The 22,719-nt window shown below is 43.4% G+C and overlaps 1 protein-coding gene across 1 annotated transcript in view; it reads right to left on the bottom strand.

Moving 5' to 3' along the window:
• LOC126106533 (uncharacterized) overlaps positions 1-22,719 on the bottom strand; it is a 439,607-nt gene that overhangs the window by 75,555 nt on the left and 341,333 nt on the right. Inside the window, exon 5 of the mRNA XM_049912858.1 lies at positions 14,961-15,114. Coding sequence (XP_049768815.1) covers positions 14,961-15,114 — 154 coding nt within the window. The remainder of the gene's footprint in view (positions 1-14,960; positions 15,115-22,719) is intronic.

Here is a 22,719-nt window from a genome sequence, read left to right as displayed (position 1 = left end):
CTGGCCAGCACATTCTCCAGGTCTCTCACCAACTGAAAACGTCTGGTCAATGGTGGCCGAGCAACTGGCTCGTCACAATACGCCAGTCACTACTCTTGATGGACTGTGGTATCGTGTTGAAGCTGCATGGGCAGCTGTACCTGTACACGCCATCCAAGCTCTGTTTGACTCAATGACCTGGCGTATCAAGACCGTTATTACGGCCAGAGGTGGTTGTTCTGAGTACTGATTTCTCAGGATCAATGCACCCAAATTGCGTGAATATGTAATCACTTGTCTGTTGTAGTATAATATATTTGTCCAATGAATACCCGTTTATCATTTGCATTTCTTCTTGGTGTAGCAATTTTAATGGCCAGTAGTGTAAACCACCTGATTACAAATGACAACTGCGCCAATTCACTGCCCTATTACCCCTAGTGTACGAGACACTACCGACATCTGTACATTTGCATATCGCTATTTCAGGACTTTTGTCGCCATATACACAAGAGGCCTCCTACAATGCTCATCTTTGGCAGTACTGCAGTAAATATTTAGATGTAAAAAAGTGATGGTCTCGGACGCTGCACTTCTCAAACGTATTTCAGAAATCGAGGTTCTAAATTTTACGAAGTTGTTGAATGCCGTACGGCACCGCCAGCCATCGAGCAGTGGCGGTAGCGCAACCGGCTAGCGTGGTGGACCAGACGTCTTCCTGAAATGCATTCGAGTCACTTCGTTCTCTCCTCGTCTCCATTTTCCACCAGCAAATAATATTTATTCAGCTGCTGTTAATCTTTTATCTGTGCATTCTTCTGGCTTTCTGCGCATTACATACCGCTACACGACACATCAAGTATGCTCCACCGTCGACATAAGTCATTGCCTGTACACAGTGGTAAATCCAACCAGGAGTCTGTCACGAGTGACAGATAGCGCCACCAAAGTAGACGTTGCAAGCTGTGGTTGTTTTTTATAAAACATAAGAGAGTTAAATATCAGGAGCGACATTCAATACCTCCTAACACCCCGTACCTCGTTTCAGACAAATGGTTTCTTATTTAAGAATAGTCAGTTTTGGACCCTCGAGCACCTGTACAATTTCGACCCCACAAAGTTTGGGTCTGTAATCAGTGTCTCATAAAAAAAATGTGAAGCTGTTGCTGATGACATTGCTACACTCAGTAAAACTGAAGAAGAGCTACACGACGTGATGAACGGAATGAACAGCGTACTGAGCACAGAATATGGACTGAAAGTGAACCGAAGAAAGACGAAAGTAATGAGGAGTGGCATAACTGAGGTTAGCGATGGGCTTAACATCAAAATTGGATACGACGAAGCGGATAAAATTAAGGAGCTCTGCTACTGTGGACGCTAATTAACACGTGATGCACGAAGACGGGAGGAGACTAGAAGCACATTACCACAGGCAAAGAGGACATTCCTAACCAAGAGAAGTTAGTCTGTATCAAACTTCGGCCTTAATTTGGTGCAAAAATTTCTGAGAATGTACGTCTGGAGCACAGCATTGTACGGAAAGAACTGTGGGAAAACCAGAAAGAAACAAACAGTATCGAAGCATCGGTGTGGTGTTATAGAGGGAAGTTGAAGATTAGGTGGACTGATAAGTTTAGGAAAATCGGCGAAGGGAGGAACATATGGAAAACACCGTCTACAAGAAGGGGCACGGTAAGATGTCACGCGTTAAGTCATCACGGAATAATTTATGTGGTACTAGGGGGAGCTGTAGAGTGTAAAAGGTAAAAAGTATAGAGGAAGACAGGGATATAAAAAAACAACCTGTCATTATTTTCAAGTTTGGTTTGTACACTACTGTGGTTTACTAGGTGCTCAGACCTTTGAACTGGGGAGATCTACATCTTTATGTGTATCCGAAACAAACTCGGAATTTTTCACAATGAAAACAAATTGCCGTAGGAGAAGCGATAAACGGCAGGTAAAACTCCTCGCACTCATCCCTACATCTGAATCTGTAGTCAGAACCACTGAGTCAATGAGCGTTTATCCGGTGTTGTCTTGTTAAAATAGCAACACCAAGAAGGGTAGCAAATTATGAAATTTTCTCTGTTTTGCATGAACATTACAGTAGTGTAAATAGATAAATTTATGGATGATTTGTAGGTATACCAGGTGCGAAATGTAGCACACAGGGCTGCCTCCTCTGGCAGCAACGGCCGCTGAACCTCACTGACAGTTCGAGACGAACTGAGCCCCAATGACAGATCCACACTGCTTCAGTCCTATGCCAGAGTTCATCCATTAAGGTGGCTGTAAGGTGGTTGCATCCCTCGGCAATCAGTGACCAGATGTTTTCAGTGGCTGATACATCTGGAGGATTTGGCCAGGGCAATGGTCTGACACCCTGTGTATCACAGCAGGTCAGGATAGCATGCCAACATGCGGTCTTCCATTATCTTGTAGACAGATAGTCTGGTGCTATCTTGTTGGAAGATAGACCAGGGCCAACAACAGAAATATAACGACTTATTTCTAAATTACCGGTATGTAAACCTGAGGTGATGGCATTCGGTACATTATGGCGTTGCATACTGTGACACCAGGTACTGGGCTGGAATGACGGTGCTGAAAGCAGTTTGCAGGCTCCCATTCTTCTCATGGCCTCCATAGATGGATCTGTCCATTGTGATGCTGCACAAAGGAAGGGGCCTCGCCTGAAAAGACGACGTTCTGTCATTGCTATGTCCAGATTTGTGGGCGCCACTGTCATTTTACCTCACTCTGTTGCCTTGTCAAGGAAGTCGCAACAATGGTCACTGCACTGACAGTCTGCTCTTCTCCAGACGTCGTCGTACTGTTTGGATACTTTTTTCTCGCAAAGGAGGACACTTCCTGACTCAAGGTACGAACGGAAGAAAGTGAAGAATATGTCTGTCCTCTCGGGCGCTAGTGACGTGTATCTGTCGAAATACCGCTAAGCACTGAGTATGATGCTTCTGAAAACATCGTATGAGAGTTGTGGATCCTGACCAAAGTTAGCAGCAGTATCGTGGAATGATAAACCGTAGTCTTGGCAGTTCTCGATCTTATCTCTGCCGAATCTCGACACATGCTGGTAGACGTTTCTGTCCTTTACATGAGGCATAACACGATCTTTTCAAGAACAACCAACATTCAAAAGCGATTTCTGACTGAGAACACCACGATAAATGCATGCTCCAACATAAACGCAGATACTACCCAATGTTGCAGATTGCATTGCTGGAATTGAACACTAACAGTACCTATGAAATTATATCAATAGGTTACAAGTCTTAATCACGGCCCGAGCAGTGTTTTGTGTAGTTGTGTGTGCATAACACTATGTGATCAAAACTATCCCGACACTCCCAAACACATACGTTTTTCATATTAGGTGCATTTAGTCCAGTGAAACTGTCAGAAAAAAGCCTGTACCTTGCTAAAGGTGGGGTAGAAGATTTTATTTTTTTAACTCGTTCATATTTTTGGAAAGGTTAGAAAACCAAGTTTTGAGAACAAAATTTCTCTTGGGAAAACTTCCTGCAGTCAATAAACTTCGAAAATTTCGGACTTTTTTCAGTTTTTTCAAAATATCTCAGTTTTATTTGCTCCTATCGCTTTGACGTCTATTTTCTTTTTTAAAAAGCACAAAATTCTCTACAAATTTGATTCTTACCATTTTTTTCTACTCCCAGTATCTAAGGCGCTACAGCGCATCAAAAAATAGCAATTTTTCAAATTTCGAGCAAAGAATAGTTGGTGACAATTTCCACGATGTAAAGTTCCGTAGAAAAGATAAAATTGTGACTCTCCTTTCTGCGTTCAATTCTGTAAAAGCTGGGAGCACTAAAATTACTCCTGCTGATCATTTAACTCTTCCAAAGGATTTGTTTAATGAAACAAAGTGAAGAAGAGTTAAAAGCCTTTCTGAAATATGAACTTGCTCCTTACCCAATGTCCCTATTCTCAGAAAAAGGCATGCGAAGAGGAACAAAATCTTCATTCTACAATGCCTTCGTTCCAGCGGAAGATGTGAAGTCAAATGGACCGAGTAAATTTTTTGTCATTGATAGAGGGTACCTTATCCACAAGATGACTTCGACTCGAAATGTTTGCTTCAAGTCAATAGCCCAAAGCTATGTTTCTTACCTGCAACGTCATTTTGGATCTCAGTTTGCTTTTGTATTTGATGGGTATCCATGTGAGGGAGACAAATGTAACACAAAGAGTGCTGAGAGGATTCGTAGGTCCAAACAACATTCTTCGGTTGACGTTGTGGTTGAATCAGAGATGGTGAACCAAGTCCCTCAGGACAAGTTCTTGTACAACGAACGAAACAAGATGCGTTTGATCACTCTTCTTAAAATGTAATTTCTGGAGTTTAGCATTGAAGTGCACCAGGCACAAGAAGATGCTGACGTTATTATTGTAACATCTGCCATTTCAAGAACCAAAGATTTTCGAAGTGTTATCATTGTAGGAGAAGATGTTGACCTGCTTGTGCTCATGACCGGTTTGGGGCAAGGCATTGAAAACTTATTTTTCTTAAAGCCAGGAAGAGGAAATGCAGAAGACAAGTGGTTTTCCACTGCATCTTACTAGTTTGACAGTGAATATATCCTGTTCACTCACGCCTTTAGCGGACGTGATACAACATCTGCTTTTTTTGGTCAAGAAAAAATTAAGTGCTGCAATATTGTTGCGAAAAATGAACACCTAACCTCAGCGCTTTGCACGTTCAATAAACCACATGCTACCCGTGAAGAAATAATAACTGCAGGAGAACAGGTTACTATCGCATTGTATAGTGGAGGTGTCAGCAGTTCCCACACACTAGACCATTTGCGGTGCTCAGACCTTTGAACTGGGGAGATCTACATCTTTATGTGTATCCGAAACAAACTCGGAATTTTTCACAATGAAAACAAATTGCCGTAGGAGAAGCGATAAACGGCAGGTAAAACTCCTCGCACTCATCCCTACATCTGAATCTGTAGTCAGAACCACTGAGTCAATGAGCGTTTATCCGGTGTTGTCTTGTTAAAATAGCAACACCAAGAAGGGTAGCAAATTATGAAATTTTCTCTGTTTTGCATGAACATTACAGTAGTGTAAATAGATAAATTTATGGATGATTTGTAGGTATACCAGGTGCGAAATGTAGCACACAGGGCTGCCTCCTCTGGCAGCAACGGCCGCTGAACCTCACTGACAGTTCGAGACGAACTGAGCCCCAATGACAGATCCACACTGCTTCAGTCCTATGCCAGAGTTCATCCATTAAGGTGGCTGTAAGGTGGTTGCATCCCTCGGCAATCAGTGACCAGATGTTTTCAGTGGCTGATACATCTGGAGGATTTGGCCAGGGCAATGGTCTGACACCCTGTGTATCACAGCAGGTCAGGATAGCATGCCAACATGCGGTCTTCCATTATCTTGTAGACAGATAGTCTGGTGCTATCTTGTTGGAAGATAGACCAGGGCCAACAACAGAAATATAACGACTTATTTCTAAATTACCGGTATGTAAACCTGAGGTGATGGCATTCGGTACATTATGGCGTTGCATACTGTGACACCAGGTACTGGGCTGGAATGACGGTGCTGAAAGCAGTTTGCAGGCTCCCATTCTTCTCATGGCCTCCATAGATGGATCTGTCCATTGTGATGCTGCACAAAGGAAGGGGCCTCGCCTGAAAAGACGACGTTCTGTCATTGCTATGTCCAGATTTGTGGGCGCCACTGTCATTTTACCTCACTCTGTTGCCTTGTCAAGGAAGTCGCAACAATGGTCACTGCACTGACAGTCTGCTCTTCTCCAGACGTCGTCGTACTGTTTGGATACTTTTTTCTCGCAAAGGAGGACACTTCCTGACTCAAGGTACGAACGGAAGAAAGTGAAGAATATGTCTGTCCTCTCGGGCGCTAGTGACGTGTATCTGTCGAAATACCGCTAAGCACTGAGTATGATGCTTCTGAAAACATCGTATGAGAGTTGTGGATCCTGACCAAAGTTAGCAGCAGTATCGTGGAATGATAAACCGTAGTCTTGGCAGTTCTCGATCTTATCTCTGCCGAATCTCGACACATGCTGGTAGACGTTTCTGTCCTTTACATGAGGCATAACACGATCTTTTCAAGAACAACCAACATTCAAAAGCGATTTCTGACTGAGAACACCACGATAAATGCATGCTCCAACATAAACGCAGATACTACCCAATGTTGCAGATTGCATTGCTGGAATTGAACACTAACAGTACCTATGAAATTATATCAATAGGTTACAAGTCTTAATCACGGCCCGAGCAGTGTTTTGTGTAGTTGTGTGTGCATAACACTATGTGATCAAAACTATCCCGACACTCCCAAACACATACGTTTTTCATATTAGGTGCATTTAGTCCAGTGAAACTGTCAGAAAAAAGCCTGTACCTTGCTAAAGGTGGGGTAGAAGATTTTATTTTTTTAACTCGTTCATATTTTTGGAAAGGTTAGAAAACCAAGTTTTGAGAACAAAATTTCTCTTGGGAAAACTTCCTGCAGTCAATAAACTTCGAAAATTTCGGACTTTTTTCAGTTTTTTCAAAATATCTCAGTTTTATTTGCTCCTATCGCTTTGACGTCTATTTTCTTTTTTAAAAAGCACAAAATTCTCTACAAATTTGATTCTTACCATTTTTTTCTACTCCCAGTATCTAAGGCGCTACAGCGCATCAAAAAATAGCAATTTTTCAAATTTCGAGCAAAGAATAGTTGGTGACAATTTCCACGATGTAAAGTTCCGTAGAAAAGATAAAATTGTGACTCTCCTTTCTGCGTTCAATTCTGTAAAAGCTGGGAGCACTAAAATTACTCCTGCTGATCATTTAACTCTTCCAAAGGATTTGTTTAATGAAACAAAGTGAAGAAGAGTTAAAAGCCTTTCTGAAATATGAACTTGCTCCTTACCCAATGTCCCTATTCTCAGAAAAAGGCATGCGAAGAGGAACAAAATCTTCATTCTACAATGCCTTCGTTCCAGCGGAAGATGTGAAGTCAAATGGACCGAGTAAATTTTTTGTCATTGATAGAGGGTACCTTATCCACAAGATGACTTCGACTCGAAATGTTTGCTTCAAGTCAATAGCCCAAAGCTATGTTTCTTACCTGCAACGTCATTTTGGATCTCAGTTTGCTTTTGTATTTGATGGGTATCCATGTGAGGGAGACAAATGTAACACAAAGAGTGCTGAGAGGATTCGTAGGTCCAAACAACATTCTTCGGTTGACGTTGTGGTTGAATCAGAGATGGTGAACCAAGTCCCTCAGGACAAGTTCTTGTACAACGAACGAAACAAGATGCGTTTGATCACTCTTCTTAAAATGTAATTTCTGGAGTTTAGCATTGAAGTGCACCAGGCACAAGAAGATGCTGACGTTATTATTGTAACATCTGCCATTTCAAGAACCAAAGATTTTCGAAGTGTTATCATTGTAGGAGAAGATGTTGACCTGCTTGTGCTCATGACCGGTTTGGGGCAAGGCATTGAAAACTTATTTTTCTTAAAGCCAGGAAGAGGAAATGCAGAAGACAAGTGGTTTTCCACTGCATCTTACTAGTTTGACAGTGAATATATCCTGTTCACTCACGCCTTTAGCGGACGTGATACAACATCTGCTTTTTTTGGTCAAGAAAAAATTAAGTGCTGCAATATTGTTGCGAAAAATGAACACCTAACCTCAGCGCTTTGCACGTTCAATAAACCACATGCTACCCGTGAAGAAATAATAACTGCAGGAGAACAGGTTACTATCGCATTGTATAGTGGAGGTGTCAGCAGTTCCCACACACTAGACCATTTGCGGTACCAGCTATTCGCCAAGTCTGCCACAAAAAGCAAACTGAATCTTGCACGGTTGCCACCTACACAAGATGCTGCACAACATCAGTCGTTGCGGACTTACCAACAAGTCCAAAGTTGGATGGGAAACTGGGAACCTCCTGAGAAATGGGGCTGGAATCACAGTGACCACGGTCCAATACCCGTTATAATGAGCCAAGATCCAGCACCTCAAGCACTTCTTCACATTGTTTCATGCTCATGCAAGCTGAACTGTGGCGGAGCGTGCTCCTGCAGAAAAGTGGGTTTGAAATGTTCTTCAATTTGCAAGAAATGTATTGGGGTCGACTGTGAAAACGTGCCAAAATTTTTATGTGAAGACAGTGAAGAAGATGTTATTGAGGATGTTGAGGAAACCGCTGACGAAACCAACGAACTTGCTGAGGCTGACTCGCTGTTTAAAGAAGAGGTCAATCTGGGATCAACTCTATGTACAGACCCTGAATCCGTGACTCAAGGTATTTCTGGTGACACTGAGGAACCTGGCCCATCAAAACGTTGGAAGTGATGCTCATATCTGTCTCAAGTGCGCTTAAGTGCGATATTACAAGTATTACACACCCAGAACCGTCAACATTTTTTAGTAACTGAGAATGCATTTTAATTGTAATAAAGCTACTTATTTTTAATCTCAACTGTGTGGCTTTTATACACAAGAATAATTACCTACCGAATTAGGTTGCCTATTGCAGCTAATAATAGTTCAGTTTCCTGAGACAATTTATTTTGTATGCGTGTGTATGTGTGTGTGTGTGTGTGTGTGTGTGTGTGTTTATGTCGCTTTATGATGTATTTTTATATTTATAGTTTTACAAATACCAGGGCTGAGGTGGCCCATAGTGAACTTCAGTTAGTGATTTAAGAATCACAATAGTTGGGTGCCCAGCAATCCTCATGTTGCATACAGAGAAATTGAATACCTGAAAGTGAGGTGGTAAATTCCAACTTATAACATGATGTATAATGTATTTATACTATACATACAGAAACTGAAAAAATAGTGTTCAAAAATTAGGTATCTTGCCACTATGCTCAAAATTTGAAAAATTGGTATTTTTTGAGGCGCTGTAGCGCCTTTGATATTGAGAGTAGAAAAAAATGGTAAGAATCAAATTTGTAGAGAATTTTGTGCTCTTTAAAAAAGAAACTAGGCGTCAAAGCGATAGGAGCAAAAGAAACTGAGATATTTTGAAAAAACTGAAAAAAGTCCGAAATTTTCGAAGGTTTTTGACTGCAGAAAGTTTTCCCAAGCGAAATTTTGTTGGCAAAACTCGGTTTTCTAATCTTTCCAACCATATGAACGAGTTGAAAAATTAAACTCTTCTACCCCTCCTTTTGCAAGGTATATCTACTATTTGACTGGACTAATTGTGCTGCCATCTACTGCCAAGTACTCCATATCAGCGACCCCAGTAGTCATTAGCCATCGTGAGAGAGCAGAATGGGGCGCTCCGCGGAACTCATGGACACCGAACGTGGTCAGGTGATTGGGTGTCACGTGTGTCATACATCTGTAGGCGAGATTTCCACACTCCTAAACACCCGTAGGTCCACTACTTCCGATGTGATAGTGAAGTGAAAACGTGAAGGGGCACGTACATCACAAAAGCATACAGGCCGAACTCGACTGACAGAGACCGCTGACAGCTGAAGAGGGTCGTAATGTGTAATAGGCAGACATCTATCCAGACTATCACACAGGAATTCAAAACTGCATCAGGATCCATAGCAAATACTATGACAGTAAGGCGGGAGGTGAGAAAATTTGGACTGCATTGTAGGGCGGCTGCTCATAAGCCACTCGTCAGGCCGGTAAATGCCAAACGACGCCTCACTTGGTGCAAGGAGCGTAAACATTGGACGATTGAACAGTGGAAAAACGTTGCGTGGAGTGGCGAATCACGGTACGCAATGCGGCGATCCGATGGCAGGGTGTGGGTATGGCGAATGTCCAGTGAACATCATCTGCCAGCGTGTGTAGTGCCAACATTAAAATTCGGAGGCGGTGGTGTTATGGCGTGGTCGTGTTCTTCATGGAAGAAGCCTGCACCCCTTGTTGTTTGGTGTGGCACTATCACAGCACAGCCCTACATTGATGTTTTAAGCACCTTCTTGCTTCCCACTGTTGAAGAGCAATTCGGGGATGGCGATTGCATCTTTCAACACGATCGAGCACCTGTTCATAATGCATGGCCTATCGCGGAGTGGTTACACCACCGTAACATCGCTGTAATCGACTGGCCTGCACAGAGTCCTGACGTGAATCCTATAGAACACCTCTGGGATGTTTTGGAACGCCGACTTCGTGCCAGGCCTCACCGACCGACATCGATACCTCTTCTCATAGCAGCACTCTGTGAAGAATGGGCTGCGATTCGCCAAGAAACCTTCCAGCACCTGACTGAACGTACGTCTGCGGGAGTGGAAGCTGTCATCAAGGATAAGGGTGGGCCAACACCATATTGAATTCCAGCATTACCGATGGACGGCGCCACGAACTTGTGACCGAATAGTTTTGATCACATAGTGTAGATGGTCTACAGAAGCCAGATGTACTTGAAGGAAATATTATAGAAATGGAAGTGAACGTGAAGGAATATGAGGTGGAAGAAACACCGCCCCGGGAGTAGACGACATTCGCTCAGAATTACTGATAACCTTGGGAGAGCCGGTCATGACAAAACTCTTCCATCTAGTGTGCAAGATACGTGAGAAGAAGAATATAATAATTCCAGTTCCAAAGAAAGCACGTAAGTCATTTTCAGCCACGTGCCCGGATACTTTTGATCACATAGTGTATGTCGGAGCTAAGTGAATTCCAAAGTGGCCAAACTGTTCGTGCTGATATGGTGGATGCTTCTGGAACCACCGTAGCTGAAGTTCCAAGAGTCACTGTGTGGAAGACTTATACCGCATACAGGAGCAAGCACAAAAACATTACCAGTTACGTCACAACGCGTTCGAAATCATGTCTTGAGCGATAGTGACGATTTGTCACTAAAAAGATCGTGATGAAAAATAAGAATACGACACCTGCATGAGCCAATACAGAACTAAATGTCGCACTCGCAAACCCTGCCAGCGCCAAAATAACACGATGGGGGCTCCATAAGCAGGGGATTTCAGGGCCAGCTGCAATTCCAACAGCACACACCACTGACGCGAATGTCTGTAACAGGAAAATACGGTGCCGAAGCCATAGAAGCTGGAATTAGGAGCAATGGAAGAGAGTCATTTTAGTCTTCTTGCACACTGTTTGCAGATTTTGGCCAAGACTACATCCGAAGAGTGAAGCATGGCGAGGGTTCAGTGATGGTTTGGACAGCCGTTTCGTGATATTCCAGAGGCCCCGTGGGTACTCCTCTCCAAGATCAGATTACTACCAAGGATTACGTGACCGTTTTGGCTGATCAGATCCATCCTATGGTACAGTGTTTGTTCCCCAATGGTGATGCTGTGGAAAAGAGCGTACGACATTGTGGGCCGGGAGTCCTCTATTGGAGGAAATCGTGCCGCCGAGGGCAGGTACTTATTGCATTCGACGCCACGTTGAGCGACTTGCGCGTCGGAGATGGGGATGAAATGATGAAGACAACACCATTCTCTGAGCGGATAAAATCTCCTGCCCCAGCCGGGAATCGAACTCGGGCCCCTTGGCGTGGTGATGCTGTGTTCTAAGACGACAGGGCCCTTGTTCACGCTGCTCACATCCTCCAGGCCTGCCTTTGTGAGGACGAGGATGAATGATCGCATTTTCCTTCGCCTCCATAGTTACCAGATCGCAGTATTACTGAGCCTTTCTGGTCTACATTGAGAGAACGGTGTGTGATCGCTGTCCATTTCCATCATTGTTACCTTCGCTTGCCGCTATGTTGTAGCATGGCATAAGACTCCCTCGAGAGCGGTTTTTTGAGTCTCATGAGTCTTTGGCTTGATGCAGCCAGAGATGAACTTAACATGTGAGACAACACCATTCTCTGAGCGGATAAAATCTCCTGCCCCAGCCGGGAATCGAACTCGGGCCCCTTGGCGTGGTGATGCTCATGTGCCAATCTACATCCTCAGTTATTTGCTGGTTGAATTTCAATCTCAGTCTTCCTCTACAGTTTTTCCCCTTACAGCTCCCTCTTACTATGGAAGTTACTCCGTGATGTCTTAACAGATATTCTATGATTCTGTCGCTTCTTCTGGTTAATGTTTCTCCCTGCCTTTCCTCACAGATTCTAAAGAGAACACCGGCCGCCGTGGCCGAGCGGTTCTAGGCGCTTCAGTTCGGAACCGCGCTGCTGCTACAGTTGCAGGTTCAAATCCTGCCTCGGGCATGGATGTGTGTGATGTCCTTAGATTAGTTAGGTTTCAGTAGTTCTAAGTTCTGAGGGACTGCTGACCTCACATGTTAAGTCCCATAGCGCTCAGAGCCATTTGAACCATTTCTAAAGAAAAATTCCTCATTTCTTACCTTACGTGCACCTTATCTGATATCCTTCCATTCTTCCCTCTTCCGATTTTTCCCACAGTGCATGTTTCACTACCAAGCAGTGCTGTGTTCCAAACGTGTGTCCTCAGAAATTTCTTCCTCGAAGTAAGACCAGATTTCTCTTGATCAGGAATGCCTCTTTGACTGTGCTAGTCTGCTTTTAACATCCTCTTCGCTCCGTTATTTCGCTGCCTGGGCAGCAGAATTTCTCAACATCATCTCGTGTGAAATTATTCTAGGAGCGCTCTCAACATACAACCTTGAGCAATTGGTTAGAAAACCAACTCGAGATGGGAACATATTAGATATCTTGGCGACAAACAGACCTGATCTTTTTGAGGAAGTTAATCTAGAAGGAGGTATTAGCGACCACAATGTCGTTGTGGCTTTTATGTCAGTGGAAGCTGATAAAAAAAGCCAAAGAAACTGCGTAGAGTTTTCTTGTTTGGGAAAGCTGGTATATTTAGCCACCGCGAGAGCGTTACAAATCTCATTGAAACTTAGAAGTGGGATACACTTGCAGGCAGACGACGCGCTAAACGAAAGGGGCTGCTCACTAAATTCCGAAATTCGATCTTCGTCGAGGATGTAGAGCATATGTTATTACCACCAACTTCCAAAACGCGTAATGATCACTATTCAAAGATAAGAGAAATTAGAGCTCGTACTGAGGCGTTCAGACGCTCTTTTTTCCATCGCGCGATCCGCTAGTGGAACAGAGGGGGGGAAATATAACTTTGGTGCGAATTGTGCCCTCCGCCACACACCACTTGGTGGCTAGCGGAGTATATATGCACATGAACTTCGTGTTCACCAAACCTGATGTTAAGTTTCTCGTTGTTCTCATTTCTGCTACTTCTGATTACTTTGCTTTCGTCAGGACCTACACTACTGGCCATTAAAATTTCTACACCACGAAGATGACGTGCTGCAGACGCTAATTTTAACCGACAGGAAGAAGATGCTGTGATATGCAAATGATTAGCTTTTCAGAGCATTCACACAAGGTTGGCGCCGGTGGCGACACCTACAACGTGCTGACATGAGGAAAGTTTTCAACCGATTTCTCATACACAAACAGCAGTTGACCCGCGTTGCCTGGTGAAACGTTGTTGTGATGCCTCGTGTAAGGAGGAGAAGTGCGTACCATCACGTTTCCGACTTTGATAAAGGTCGGATTGTAGCCTATCGCGATTACGGTTTATCGTATCGCGACATTGCTGCTCGCGTTGGTCGAAATCCAATGACTGTTAGCAGAATATGGAATCGGTGGGTTCAGGAGGGTTATACGGAACGGCGTGCTGGATCCCAACGGCCTCGTATCACTAGCAGTCGAGATGACAGGCATCTTATCCGCATGGCTGTAACGGATAGTGCAGCCACGTCTCGATCCCTGAGTCAACAGATGGGGACGCTTGCAAGACAACAACCATCTGCACGAACAGTTAGACGACGTTTGCAGCAGCATGGACTGTCAGCTCGGAGACCATGGCTTCGGTTACCCTTGATGCTGCATCACAGACAGGAGCGCCTGCGATGGTGTACTCAACGACGAACCTGGGTGCACGAATGGCAAAACGTCATGGTTTCGGATGAATCCAGGTTCTGTTTACAGCATCATGATGTTCGCATCCGTGTTTGGCGACATCGCGGTGAACGCACATTGGAAGCGTGTATTCGTCATCGTCATATTGGTGGATCACCCGGCGTGATAGTAAGGGGTGCCATTGGTTACACGTCTCAGTCACCTCTTGTTCGCATTGACGGCAATTTGAACAGTGGACGTTACATGTCCGGTGTGTTACGAGGCGTGGCTCTACCCTTCATTCGATCCCTGCGAAACCCCACATTTCAGCAGGATAATGCACGACCTCACTTTGCAGTTCCTGTACGGGCCTTTCTGGATACAGAAAATGTTCTACTGCAGCCCTGGCCAGCACATTCTCCAGATCTCTCACCAACTGAAAACGTCTGGTCAATGGTGGCCGAGCAACTGGCTCGTCACAATGCGCCAGTCACTACTCTTGATGAACTGTAGTATCGTGTTGAAGCTGCATGGGCAACTGTACCTGTACACGCCATCCAAGCTCTGTTGGACGCAATGCCCAGGCGTATCAAGGACGTTATTACGGCCGGAGCTGCTTGTTGTGGGTACTGATTTTTCGGGATCTATGCACCCAAATTGCGTGAAAATGTAATCACATATCAGTTCTAGTATAATATATTTGTCCAATGAATACCCGTTTATCATCTGCATTTCTTCTAGGTGTAGCAATTTTAATGGCCAGTCGTGTATATTTATCCATCTGGAGACGACTTGAAGCTGCTTTCTATGCCAACAGTTTTTGTACACCATATTGTTTCCACAGTTTTGTCCACTCCCTGCATATGGCGTTAGCCATATCTGCTTTGTGAAGTTGCGCGGAAGTGCTTATTATTCGAATGTCCAAGCACGTAGTTACAGCGGATGTCAAGTTTGACGTTTGGAGGATGCTGTCCTTAAGGTAGTTGTAATGGTCAGTACTGTAGACACGTAAACACGGCAAAATTTGTAGCTTTCTCCGACTTAATGACTGGCCGCATAGACAGGCGCAGAGCGGGCGCTGCTTGCTTACCGGGACGACGCCGGTCTGGTGGGGGGAGGCGTCGCGACGACTGGTGGCGTCGTGTGGAGCGGCGACGCTGGGGCTGAGGGCGGAGGCGTCGGGTCCGCCCCCTCGCCTGTGGGTGGAGTCTCCTCAGAGCCGACGTCTGTAGGCGGCGCCGCACCTGCAAACATCCCAGCGATAGACTGTGAGGCTGGCGCTTTCTGCGAGAGCACGGATGGAAATGGAAATGTCGCGTGGCTAGGGCCTCCCGGCGGGTAGACCGTTCGTCTTTCGATTTGACGCCACTTCGGCGACTTGTGCGTCGATAGGTATGAAATGATGGTGATTAGGAGAGAACACAACACTCAGTCCCTGAGTGGAGAAAATCACCGACCCAACCGGGAATCGAACCCGGGGCCGTTGGATTGACATTTTGTCGCGCTGACCATTCAGCTACCGGGGCGGACAAAATAATAATAATACAGTTTTAAACATGGCTGTTTCTTGGCAACCGTATAAAATTTTCAAACATAGGAATTATACAGTCAGTCAGTTGCAAATAACTTAACTGACCTGGGTTTCTATACCCATTAAGGGTATCTTCATCAGAATGAAATTTTGAGGAATCGTAAAATTACATTGCGAGAAAGCAATGGTCTGAATTTATAGCAGCTATGTTAAAGTCAAAAATGAAATGAAGCACATTTAGGCCTTGTCACGTAAAAATTTCATTCTGATGACACTTTTAGTAGGTGTCGAATCCTAGGTGAATTGTACCAAAACAGTTATTTGTAATGGGTCGGCTGTATAATTCCAACGTTTGAATCATAATAATTTATTACAGCTTAGAGCACACAATTTTTATCGACATAATTTTCCACTGAGTCCGCCGTTGCACACGCTTTGCAATAAACACTGAAAACAGAGGGCTTCTGGTACCGTAGCAATGCAAGTAAGCACCGCTTGCTTCACCTGCTGATCGAAGATGAATCGAAGGCCTTTTAAATAACACAAATGAAATGACATACACATAAAATCATGTCTTAAAAGGAAGGTCAGCGTTGGTCGTAATATTGATGTTTTATTGATAGCAGAATCGATTTTCGATCACATAGTGATCATCTTCGGTGTTGGAAGTAAAAATTTTTACATAGCGATCAGTGAGTAGAATCAAAAACACAAATACACCTGAGTATAAACCAATGGTTGGAAAGAACGTACCTGTACACATTAAACTCAGACACTCGTATCAAGTTATCAATAAACAAAACTGAGAAGCGATCACAATAACTGAAGCCCCTGTTTACATCACCTACACAGCAGACCTCGGTGTGACAGGGTCTTGGAACGCCCTCTATGTGGCGTGTCTCACGCGAATACTTCATTCTTTATTTGCCAAGAGATTACCACAAAATACCAACGTGCACTTACAAATCATTAATTGAATATTTCAATTTTAAAATTGTACATTAAAAAACACATAGCAAGAAAAAGACAGGGGGGAAATGTACATCTTGCGTGTTATTTTCAAACAACTTACAAACATGTCAGAATAAAAATCAACAGGTGAAGTTATATGGTGTCAGATTACAAGACTAGAAAAGAAGAAAAATATACAAATAACATTACATCAAATACAACATAATTTGTTGTAACACAGTAACCACCATCTGGCGTAGGGAGTCAGAGATATAAGGTTCTTAATTTACGTAGAACATTACATTGAAACCAGTAAGTCAAATACATATATGTAATTATACCATGTATGTCACAATATAGCAGGTCAAATGCCATGAAATTCATTACGTGTTTAAAAAAAAATTTTTAAAGGGTGCAGATTAACAATTTTGGTAAAATTTGTACTGTTTATTTGGAACAAAGGTTTTATACTTTAAAGAGAACACTGTTTCCTTATATCAAAGTTCTGTTTGTACCAGATGAAAAAAAAATTATAAATAACAGATGTGATAGTGGAGGTATCTACTAAGCTAGCGTATTTCGTACACTTGTCTCTATCCAACACATAATTAATTCTTTGTAATTTGTAACCGTAGTTGAATTTCATGGCATTTGACCTGCTATATTGTGACATACATGGTGTAATTACATTTATGTATTTGACTTACTGGTTTCAATGTAATGTTTTACGTAAATTAAGAACCTTATATCTCTGACTCCCTACGCCAGATGGTAGTTACTGTGTTATAACAAATTCTGTTATATTTAATGTAATGTTATTTATATATTTTTCTTCTTTTCTAGTCTTGTAATCTGACACCATATAACTTCACCTGTTGATTTTTATTCTGACATGTTTGTAAGTTGTTTGAAAATAACACGCCAGAGTATGTTGGCAAGATGTACATTTCCCCCCCCCCCCCCCTGTCTTTTTCTTGCTATGTGTTTTTTAATGTACAATTTTAAAATTGAAACATTCAATTAATGATTTGTAAGTGCACGTTGGTATTTTGTGGTAATCTCTTGGCAAATAAAGAATGAAGTCTTCACGTGACACACGCCACATAGAAGGCGTTCCAAGACCCTGTCACACCGAGGTCTGCTGTGTAGGTGATTTAAACAGGGGCTTCAGTTATTGTGATCGCTTCTCAGTTTTGTTTATTGATAACTTGATACCAGTGTCTGAGTTTAATGTGTACAGGTATGTTCTTTCCAACTATTGGTTTATACTCAGGTGTATTTGTGGTTTTTGTTTTTACTCACTGATCGCTATGTAAAAATTTTTAACTTCCAACACCGAAGATGATCACTATGTGATCGAAAATCGATTCTGCTATCAATAAAACATCAATATTACGACCAACGCTGACCTTCCTTTTAATATGACATATATGGTCGTGGTGTGCAAAGCACTCCATGGAGTCGCCAATCAATAAAATCATATCTGTATGAGACCAGTAAAAGTCTCTGAAAATGTGTCATTTCATTTGTAGAAGTACCTGCACCTGGATTTCCGGCTGGATCCCTCATTTATATTCGATGCTTAAGCGCTATTCCAGACTATGCAGAGCCTCGGCAATTATGCTGGTATGTAAGGGGAAATTTAAGTAGACTGTGGTGGAAGTGAGAATTTGGATCGAGAAGGGAGGCGTGTCAGGGTAATTCGTCCAGTTGGGTGAACCGCTGGGACAAGGTGGCTTAGCGGCTAACACACCTGTCTAGTAACCAGGAGACCCGCGTTCGATTCCCGGGCATGGTACAAATTTTCACTTGCTGCTTCAATCTACAGACATGAATACTTTTAAGTAATATTTGAATGGACCGTCTCCAGTGATTATGTAATTACACCTCGTTCTTCATCGGGTTGTTTAATAAACCATTTCGCACACACATTGTAAAAATGGAGACTGTTTTGTATGATTTCGTATGGAAAACCACAACTAACCCGCATACAGTTTGCCGTATTATCAGCGGTCATTCCATTCTTATTCCGAACCTAGCCAGCGAACTGTTCAACATAGGCGTCAGTTGCGGCTGTAGCTGCTCACCCCTATCTTTCCTCATCCTTAACGCTCGTTCCATCATTTCTGATTTGTTCAGTCCGCTGGTAAACACTGCACTGTGGCAAATCTTTGTCCTCAAATCGTACTGAAAGTCTATGAAATTCCTCTCGTGCTACAGTTTCACGCCACAAAAACGGATAACGGAACGCTGTTTTTCTAGGGTGCAAACACTGAGTGGAGTGATTATCTTTCCGTCACCACACCGCAAAATGGAATTTCACGTTGAAGATGTCGTTCACACAGAAAAATCGTACAAACATACCGTCATTCGACCATCGAACAGACTCCCTTATGGACGGCATAGTAATAAGCATCCCTGGCGTAGAGAAACAACTAAAAGATTTGAAAGCAAATAAATCACCGTGTCTGGACGTAATCCCAATTCGATTTTACAAAGACTACTTTATGGTGCTGTCCACTACCAAGCTTGCATTTATCGTGAATCTGTCGCGCAAGTACCAAGAAACTGGGAAAAAGCGCACGTGACTCCAGTATACATGGTGATTCACGAAGATATGCAAATATTTTAATATTATAATAGAAGTATGAAAATCATTTTCACAGCATCGGGCACACCATACAAATGCTGCATTTTTACATTTGCCACTGTACCATTACAATATGAACCCAACAGAACTGATGTGGAGCCAAGTTAAGGGATTTGGACCGAGAAATACCAAGACTGTTAAGCTGCCAGACGTACTGGAACTAACGAACGCATCCTTTTCACACGTCACAGCCGAACGCTGGCGGGATATAGAACGGCAACTCATAAAAGGGAAGAGAATGTGAGATCTGAATGGCTTCGTGGATTCTGTTGTTGACCGACACGTAATCAACGTAGCAGATGACAGTTCCAGTACTGAAACGTATTTCTCGGATTCGGATAAGAAAAGAGCTAAGAGATTACCAGACGACTGACTGTAAGTAATACCTTCAGTGGCTTCAGTATTCAACAGTACGGTGAAATCCCTGCAATATGCTTTTACGTCACACATAGCTAGCTCAGAAAAATTACTCTGTGTTTATATATATATGAGCGAGGTTTCTACGGCTGCCACCGCCTCTCGCATCCCAATCACCATCCTTCACGGTCATTCCAGTCGCCTTCATTAAATCCTCCCGCCGCCATTGCTTCGTTGAATTCGTCTTTCCAGCATCTCGCAAGTTTACCGCACTTTCTTCTTTGATGTGGAGTCCATTGCCATACCCGTTTTGTCCATATTGTGTCTGACATACGCTGTAAGTGACCGTACCAGAGTAGGCGCTTCCTTTCTATGTAGTCTAGGATAGTGCTTTTGACATTCATAACCTCTCTGATCCTATCATTTCTAATATGACCAAGCCTGGAGTATCCACAACTCCGTCTCCAGAAATCCATCTCGACAGCCAGCAGGCGATCTTTCTGCCTCTGAGTTAGTTCCCACAACTCTGCACCATATCTTGTGATACTTTCAATAATTGTGTGGTAGGTGGTATGTTTTGTGATGCGCGTTGTGTTTTTGTTCCAGAGAATACCATTTAGTTGTTTTATGGCTCGCTTGCCCTGGCCTATTTGATGGTTTATCGTTTACATCATCCATACTTCTGCCATTGGACGACAGTGTCACTCCCAAGTACTTAAAATTATGACACCCTGTGTTTAAAATAGGAATTTTCATTACTCTTGTTTGTAATTAGAATACTGTGTCAGGTGAGAACGAGTGCATTTTACGCTTTCCATCTGGTCACCTAAAAACCGCGCGGTACTGCTGGAGTTTTTCAGAGTATTATTTCATTCTCTTTAAAAACTGAATGACATTCGAAGCTATAGTGTTTTCTTGCCCGTCTCTTTTTACCTCTGAACTGCTCACATCATTGCAGGTTAGTTGAATTGCTGGTTAGCCAGTGGTGTTCGAGTTTAAAGCTGTTGTCCCTCGCGTCATTGCTCAGTCTATGTGCGTGTAACACAGCATTAAGGTATCCTTGTGATCGCACTTTACTGATCTGGACACAAGTTGGCTTCCGCTCCACGTGAAAAGGAAATCCAATGAGATTCAAGCAAACGCGGAAGAATACATGGCGTAATGATTACATCAGGTTTATTATTATGATGAACAGAGTATACCGTATTATTTCCACCAATAACCGAGCAGTGGCGCAGCGATCGGTACTTTTGACTTGATACTTTGTACTACGTATATTATTTTTGAAACAACCTGTATTTTTGTTTGTGTAAAAGAGAAACGAAAATTATTTCATAAGTAACCGCCGTAACTGTTAATCAATTTATACCACTATGAGACAAGATATTCAAAAATGACTGCGCTTGCCTATAGAACCATGATTCGTCCGAATCTAGTGGCTAGCGTTGCTGCCTCTGGATCACGCAGTCACAGGTTCGATTCCCGGCCGGGTTGGGGATTTTCTCTGCCCGGGGTCTGGGTGTTTGTATTGTCCTCATCATTTCGTCATTTCATCATCATCATCATCATCATCATCATCATCATCATCATTCGTGAAAGTTGCTAAGTTGGATTGGACTGTGTAAAACTTGGGAACTTGTACAGGCACTGATGACCACGCAGTTGAGTGCCCCACAAACCAAACATCATCATCATCATCATCATCATCATCACCACCACCACAACCACCACCACCTTCATCCGAAGACAATCGACGGTCACAAATATCTTCTTTTTTCAGGGCTCAAAAAATGAGGAAATCGCATGGGGGGAGAGAGGGAGGGAGGGAGAGAGAGAGAGAGAGAGAGAGAGAGAGAGAGAGAGAGAGAGGGGGGGGGGGTCACGCGTCATCAAGGTGTCTCCGGGAAAGCTACGGAAGTTTCCCTGGGAAGTCCTTACACATCGTCCATAGAGTCCTGATCCCTCTTCAAGCGATATACGTATTTTTGGAGCCCTAAGAGCGACATTCGTGGCCGTCAATTTGCTTCTGACGAATAGGTGCACGTATGGACCCAGTCATGGTACCGTAGGCAACCACAAAATGTTTCCATGAAGGCATTGGCCGTCTTCTCTTACAGTGGGATAAATGTATTAATAGTTACGAAGATTGCTTTTGAAATAATAAACAGTTTACATACTTTTTTCCAGCTGTCCAGTTTTCATTTGACTGCCACTGGTACATAAACGATTTACAACTAAACTCTGTCCGAACAGGTCTCGGAACTGATCGACTGGCGTGTCAACCTCAGCTCAAAGGTCGAAAATGTTCAAATGTGTGCGAAATCTTATGGGACTTAAGTGCTAGGGTCATCAGTCCCTAAGCTTACACACTACTTAACCTAAATTATCCCAATGACAAACACACACACCCATGCCCGAGGGAGGACTCGAACCTCCACCGGGACCAGCCGTTCAGTCCATAACTGCAGCGCCTAAGACCGCTCAGCTAATCCCGCGCGGCTCAGCTCAAAGGCGTCACTGGATGCGGATATGGAGGGGCACGTGGTCAGCACACCGCTCTCCCGGCCGTTGTCACTTCTAGTGAACGCAGCCGCTACTTCGAAATCACGTAACTTCTCAGTTTGCCTCACAAGGGCTGAGTGCGCCCCATTTGTCAACAGCGCTCGGCAGACCGGACGGTCACCATCCAAGTTCTAGCCAAACCCGACAGTGCGTAACTTCGGAGATCTGGGGTGAATCAGTGTTACAAGGCCACTGGCACATAAATGATTTGTACACAAAAATTTGAGAAGGTATTTTTTCCACCTGTTTCGTTTCATTACATAAATGTTTTGTATACAAAAAATCGAGAAGGGATTCTGAAACCACTGAATTGAGTTTCTCCCCAGATTACTGCAAAAAAAATATGCCAGAAATTAGAAAACAAATACTTAATTAAGAACGTTCCAAGTGCCATACCGGAGAACTGGCTGGTGGTAAGTCTCAATAGGAAAGTTTTTACGGCTTGATCCTTGCAAAGAAGAAAACAGCAACCAGCCGGTGTTAACAATGCAATTTATTCACACAAATAGCACTGTCCCCCCCCCCCCCCCCACCCCCCTAAAGGTTCGTCTTCAGTTCACGCTTATATTAGATTTGCTGTTGTTTACGTTAGTTGTTGACTGTTTTTTTCCCCCAATAACTAATATAAACAACAAACAATGTAATATAAATGTGAACGGCCATATGAAGATAAACCCTTCTGTTCGAAACTGGTGTCGGTGCTATTTGTGTGAACAAACAGCATTGTTAACAGCCGCGCGGGGTAGCCGTGCGGTCTCAGGCGCCTTTCCACGGTTCGCGCGACTCCCCCCGCCGGAG

This window comes from Schistocerca cancellata, chromosome 10 (assembly GCF_023864275.1).
Source record: "Schistocerca cancellata isolate TAMUIC-IGC-003103 chromosome 10, iqSchCanc2.1, whole genome shotgun sequence".
NCBI lineage: Eukaryota > Metazoa > Arthropoda > Insecta > Orthoptera > Acrididae > Schistocerca > Schistocerca cancellata.
This window is presented reverse-complemented; position numbering and strand designations above follow the sequence as displayed.